Here is a 7,204-nt window from a genome sequence, read left to right as displayed (position 1 = left end):
GATGAGGTAGCAATTTGATTAGCTTGTTCCATCCTACCATAACCACTAATTATGAGACGATAAGCGGCGGGATTAAGTCCCCCACACCCACCGCGTTTCTCCCTAAGTTTTAACAGGGCCAATGCATATTCCATATTTCCAGCTTTACATGAAGATATTATGAGATGGTAAAAGGCTTGAGACTCAGGAGACGGGCCTATATGTAACATCTCCATGGCCAAATGCATTGCTCTTTCGAAATCACCTTTTCTCAATAATGACAGATGAGAAGGCAGAAGTTGCGTTTTCACGAGCTTCACAGGATGATAATTCAGCTAGCATATCATCAGCTAAGCGTAAAGTTTCATCGTGCTTTGACAGACAATGTATCAGTTGATTGAAAGACTCTGGAGGAGTTTTCTCTTTAGCAGCTACATAAATTGCATAAGCCAGTTTAGGCTTATCCAATTTGCAGTACAGGTCTATTATCCAAGACACACTATCATCATCAACACTGTCCCTTTCGATTCCGTCCTGTAAACACTCAACCATTTTCTGGCAAACTTGAAATTCCCAGGCTTCAGATTTGCATCCCCCCGCACAAAATACAACATTTGAATAGGTATTCAAATCTGGGCAACACCGAAAATCCGGAAACTTGTTAAGTATCTCAATTCCAGACTTGTCATCTCCATAATATCCAAATGCGTTTATCAATTTGTTGAGGATTCTAGTAGTAACAATACCGTACCTGTTGCTCTTGTCCTCGCCGAGGTTTTCAATCAATTTGTTGCGCAATTTAGCAACAACACCGCCCAAAGTATAAATGTTGCTTTTAACAAGATTCCATGAGAGATTCAACCATCGTTTATCAGATTCACAGAGCCACGCCATGCACGGTTCTGGTCTTGTTAAAACAGGTCTTGTTAAAATATAGGTAATGCCATCTAACAATAAATCACTCATCTCGAAATCATCTCTAGAAAGAGCCCATTCGAAATACTTAAACTGATCAAAGTAAGAAAGCTCTTCAGGTGGGTGTGTGATCATCCGACAAAAAAAATCAATATTAAGAAGCACATCCCAATTATCACGGGATTCAAGGATTGAATCTACAGAAACAGAATTATTAGTAAACAACGACAATAACTTTTCAAATTCAACCCCAGAACCAACTTCTTCTTCAATTGTAAATTCATCATTATCAGTATCAGATCCACAATCAACTTCTTCCATTGCTAATTCATCATTATCAGTATCACATCCACAAGCAACTTCTTCCATTGATAATTCATCATTATCAGTATCAGATCTACATGCAGTGTCGGACATGAACATAAATCTGTGACTATCAGTGGGTATTTTTATTTGTATTTTGGGATGATGATGATGCTGCCTTGGTGAAACAAGTGAATGATAGTATGATGATGAATTCATGGATCTATGGTTTACCTGAAACGGAGGTTCTTCCAAACAAAATAATAATCTTGCTGTAGGTTTTGAACTTCGGTTCATCAGGGAACATCTTGATGCTATGCTTCGCCACATCTCTCTTCTCCTGTTTCCCAGTTCGGTTGTTGTACTTGTATAACACGGAGGTTTAGGGTCTGTGAATAACGGGTTAGCCCGTTTTCATAACGGATAGATCCGAGAGTTATGGATAAGGATTGTTCTCAACACCTTTAAGCCCGTAACAATTACACAATTTAGTTACTTCAAAAAAAAAAAAAAAAAATTTACACTATTTAGGTTTAGTTGTATTTGACCTATTTTGTTTAACTGAACTAGATTTTACCCTGTGCAATACACGAATTCTTTTACATTGTTAAATTAAAATAAAAAATTTATTACCTAACTACTACTCCCTCCGTTTCTAAATATTTGTTACGTATTCCTTTAATAGTGTTTCAAAATGTTTGTTACATAAAGAATCTTTCTATTTATAAACTTGTTACTATTATTATTTTCTGAGCAAACTTTTATTTCTAATTGGTCCAACTTTTCAACTCAATAAATGTCATTCACAATTTGACAAGTTAGCAATCTATGTGATTTTTAATTATTGGTTCATTTTTATAATAAAACAATCTTATTGGTTGTTTCAATGATTAGTGGATTGAGGTATATTTTTTTTAATAAAAGATGAAAGTAGATTTGCACTATATTCAAAGAGAGTAATAAATGTCAGAATTTAGAAAGATGAAATCAGATTTATGATTGAATCTAGAACATTTAAAATTAAAAAAAAAAAATCTTAATTTACGTTAATAAACGTGCCAAATTCCAAACGTAACAAACATTTTGAAACGGAGGGAGTATGTTTTATATATTAGGGTATATTAGTCTTTGATTTTGAACTGAATTTCATTTTAGATTTATCTTTCGGTTATTATAGTGCTTGATGTCGGATTGAATTTCATTTTAGATTTATCTTTTAATTATTAGAGTGTTTGATTTTAGATGGAGATGTATATTAGTAATTAGTTAATTAAAATATATACGCGACACCTAATTATTTATTTACGTGACACTTGAATTTTCTAATTCAGAAATAATTTAGAAATCTTATTTTTCGTTGGCCGAAACCATTATATTTCCTGCGTGGCGCTCTAAAATTGGATTAGTGTTTGATTTTGGATATAATTTTGTTTTAGACTAGATTTTAGCCCGTGCGATGCACATATTCTATTATATTTTTATGTCAAAATAATACTCTTATGTACCAGCTGCTATATTTTATATATTATATTATATTAGTGTTTGATTTTGGATTAAATTTTAATTTATATTTATTATTTATTATTAATTATTATTATTAATTAATTAATAAAAATATCTACGTTGCATCTAATTATTTATCTACGTGGCACTCGAATTTTATAATTCAAAAATAATTTGGAAATCTTATTTTTCATTGGCCAAAACCAATAAATTTCCTACATGGCGCTCTAAATTTTATTTTAGATTAGTGTTTCATATTGCGTAAATTTAGATTAGATTTATTTTTTAATTATCAAACTGTTTGATTTTGGATGGAGTTGTATATATTAGTAATTAATTAACTAAAATATCTATGTGGCACCTAATTAATTATCTACGTGACACTCTATTTTTTTAATTCAAAAATAAATCAGAAGCCTTATTTTTCATTGGTCAAAACCATTAAATTCCCTACGTGACCCTCTAATAATTCGGCAAATACAAATTTTTATATAAGACGGTCTTACACAATAAACTACTTTGATGTCATATAAGTTAAGCAATGGAACCAAATAGTTAAGAAATGAAACCAATTAGTTAAGCAAGTGGGTGGGAAACAATGCGAGAGAAATAGCTCAATGGGGATATAAGCTTTGGTATTCGGGAAAAAGTAGGGGTAGGAATGGGGTAGGTATCCTTATTGACCGAGAATATATTGATGAATGTAGTGGACGTGTCCGAAAGAGTGATCGAATTATGAGTATTAAGCTTGTGAAGGGGATGAAGTTGTAACTATTGTGAGTGCATATGCACCACACGTAGGACTAGATGCTTCAACTAGACAAGAATTCTGGGAGGATTTAGAAGAAGTGGTGCAACGTGTCCTTAGAAGTCGGAAACTGATCATTGCTGGGGATCTCAACGGACATGTATGCTCGAGTCACGATGGATTGGAAAGCATTCATGGTGGTTTTGGGTATGGGGATCGGAATGAAGCAGGAAATGCTATTTTGGATATTCCATTGGCATATGACTTGAGTATAATGAACACTTGGTTTGAGAAAAGAGACTCCCACCTAGTAACCTATAGGAGTGGAGGTAATACGAGTCACATTGACTTCTTTTTAGTAAGGATTTCTTTGAGACAGTGCTACACCAATTGTAAGGTGATTCCGGGTGAGAGTACATCAACCAAACATAGACTTGTGGTACTTGAGTTTCGAGGTAGAAGTTATATAAGGAGGACAAGACCACTAGTGGAGCCTAGGATCAAGTGCTGGAAACTTCAAGTGGAGCAACAACTAAAATTCGTGGAAAAGGTGGCAAATGAAGGTATTTGGGCCAGTGATATGGATTTGGGTATAGACTCATTATGGACAAGAATGGAGCACACCATAAAGGGAGTGGCGAAAGAGGTCCTAGAGGAATATAAAGGAATCATGCCACCAAGTAAGGACACATCTTGGTGGAAAGAAGTTGTGCAACAAGTTATAAAGAGCAAACGAGAATACTATAAAGAGTTGGGAAAATATAAACGTGATGAGAACTACGAGAAGTACAAGGAGGGTAAAAGGGAAGCAAAGAAGGTCGTAAGAGAGGCTAGAGCAAAGGTGAATCAGGATATTTACGCAAGATTGGATACAAAAGAAGGGGAAAATAACATCTATAGACTGAAGGAAATAATGCCCTTGGTCCAAGTAAGCATTCAATGTTAAGTCTAATAAATGCGGTTCAGTATTAATTGACAAGTTAATAATTCAGTGAGATCAAGTGAGCTGAATGCCTAGCTAGAGGCCGCTTCAGTTCAAGTGGAATTAATGATATTAATCCACAGCTTACTCTTGACTGAACCCGTAGGGTCACACAAATAGTACGTAAACGGATCAAGTATCTAATGGCATTAGATACTCTATCTATGAATATTCGGAACCGACGGATCTTGGTTTCAGTGGGAGCTAAGATCGTCACAGGCAAGAAATGAATACTCCGGAAACGATGATATTGCCGGAAACGGAAATATGGATCGTATCGGAAATATAAATGTTATCCAAGTCGTAGGTGTTGCCGGAAACGGAAACATGGTACGTATCGGAAAATATTATCGGAAATGGAAATATTGCCAGAATCGGAAATATTGCCGGAAACGGAAATATTGTCAGAATCGGAAATATTACCGGAATCGGAAAATAATTCCGGAAACGGAAATATTAAATATTTGTTCGAAACGGAAATTAATTCCGGAATCGGAAATATTAAATATTGTTCGTATCGGAAATGAATTCCGGAATCGGAAAATTTAATCGGAAGCGCATCGTACGAATAAGCATCGGACGAGGCCTGCCGGACGAGGCCCAGCACGAACCCAGGCCATCGCCCAGCAAGCCAAGCGCGCCGCACAAACAGCAAGGCCAGGCCCAGCAGGCTGCGCGCAGGGCGCAGCGCGCACAGCGCGCGCAGCGCGCAGCGCGCGCGGGCGCTGAGTGGGCTGCTGCTCGCGCGCACGCATGAGGCCCATCGTGGCTGTCGTGCGTGTGTGTGCAAGTGTTTGTGTTCGTGCACGTTTCCTAAAACATGCAGAGTTCGGTTAATGATTAAATTCCTAATTCTATTTGATAAATTAATTAAATTAGAGTTCTTGTAGGATTCTAGGTTTGATTAATTTGTATCTGAATAGGATTTCGATTCCCTTTCCATACCGCTATAAATATGAGGCTAGGGCTCACAATTTATAACACAAGTTTCAAAGTATTCAAAGTGAGTTTTTGAGAGAAAATTCAAACACACATCTTGCTCAAATTGCCGAAATTTTCTAGTACCTTAAGGGCGATTCTAGTTGGTCAATCTTAAGGCGGATCCGGACGTGCTGTGGACTATCTACGGAGGGACGACACTTGGAGTCCTAAAGACTTGTTCTTGTTCGGTTCGGGCGCAGCTAGGGAAGGCACGCAACAAAGAGTATGCATCTATTCTATGCTAAATGATTATGTGTAAATAATATGTTTTCCTGGGTAAATGGTTTTTCCGCATGATTTATGAATTGTCATATGAATCATAACCTAACATAGACTTGCTCGAATGAGAGATAAAAAGACGTGAGACATCGGGAGGATTAAATATGTGAAAGATGTTGATCAAAAAGTTTTGGTGGGAGATAAGGAAATCAAGGATAGATGGAGGTTCTACTTTAATAAACGTAGACACCTAAAACGTGTCTCTCCTAATGGGATGATGACGAAACCATTATCCTTGCTAGGTGGTTGATACAACTCCGTGCGGAAGTCCGGCCAATTGCTAAGATTCCAAAATCCAAAATCCAAAGTCCAATTCCCGAGCCCGTTCCCATTTTGGATTCGGTACAAAATTCAATTTCCAAAAATAAAATTTAGAATCCAAACAAAATCTCACCTAATGGACCTCTCCAATGGTTTTACAAGGCCGTTTCCAGTCGAAATGCCATTAAGTAATCCAAAATCGGGCGCCGACCCATAAAACCGAGCATGCCAGAGTCAAAATACAAAACCAGAGTACAATAAAGGAGTGTTTTTTGTCGCAAAATTCCTTAACCTCCAAGCAAAGCTACGTGCCAAATTCGTACAAGTTGTACAAAGGTACAAAGCTACAAAACAAAGCGAAAGGACGGTGTTATCGTCCTTGTTTGGCGGGACCTGGGACACCTGGCCCTGCGCTGGGCGCTGACGTGTCTTGGCGTTTAACCGCATAATATCCTGTTTAAACCCCTCATTTCACACAAATCAGGAGGACGAAATCAATACAACGTCGTAATTCTGATTTTCCCCCTCAAATTCCAATACAAAATTCAAGCTTCAAACTTTCAATTCTCACTACAATTTTCTAAGATATCATAGCAATTGAGAGTACAAATCGGAAAACTAACCTAATCCTAAATAAGTAAATCTGAATCCCTAATCAAATTATTGAAGGAAATAATGCCCTTGGTCCAAGTATGCATTTAATGGTAAGTCTAATAATGCCCTTGGCCACAACGCGCGCTGCCTCGCACAAGAGCGCGCAGCCTCGCGCGCAGCGAGCGCAAGCTCGCGTGCCACGAGCGCTGCGCCCAGCATTACTCGCGCGCACAGCGAGCGATGTCGCCCGCCCAGCGAGCGATGTCGCGCCCCAGCGAGCGATGTCGCGCGCCCAGCGAGCGATGTCGCGCGCCCAGCGAGCGATGTCGCGCGCCCAGCGAGCGATGTCGCGCGCCCAGCGAGCGATGGCTCGCGCGCCCAGCGAGCGATGTCGCGCGCGCGCACTAGGAGCGATAGCTCGCGTGCGATGAGCGCTGGCGCGCGCAGCGAGCACCAATGCGTGCGGAGGCTTGCGATAGGGAAGCAGCAGCTATGCGACGAGCGCATGGGCTGCGCGCACATGGCCAGCAATGGCTGTGTGCGTACGGCCCATGGGCGTGCAACGCGTAGGGTGTTTACGTTACGATTAGATCGTTTTGAATGTTTAATTTGAAAATTTCAGTTCACGTAATTTTAATTAATTTTAAAATTAATAATTT

General features: G+C 38.7%; 1 protein-coding gene across 1 annotated transcript; it reads right to left on the bottom strand.

The window, feature by feature from the left end:
• Positions 1-240: 240 nt before the first annotated feature.
• On the bottom strand, positions 241-1,416 carry LOC130463249 (uncharacterized). The gene has a single exon (XM_056832326.1). The coding sequence runs from the start codon at positions 1,414-1,416 to the stop codon at positions 241-243; it is 1,176 nt and encodes a 391-aa protein (XP_056688304.1).
• Positions 1,417-7,204: the final 5,788 nt, after the last annotated feature.

The sequence above is a fragment of the Spinacia oleracea genome, chromosome 1 (genome assembly GCF_020520425.1).
Source record: "Spinacia oleracea cultivar Varoflay chromosome 1, BTI_SOV_V1, whole genome shotgun sequence".
NCBI lineage: Eukaryota > Viridiplantae > Streptophyta > Magnoliopsida > Caryophyllales > Amaranthaceae > Spinacia > Spinacia oleracea.
This window is presented reverse-complemented; position numbering and strand designations above follow the sequence as displayed.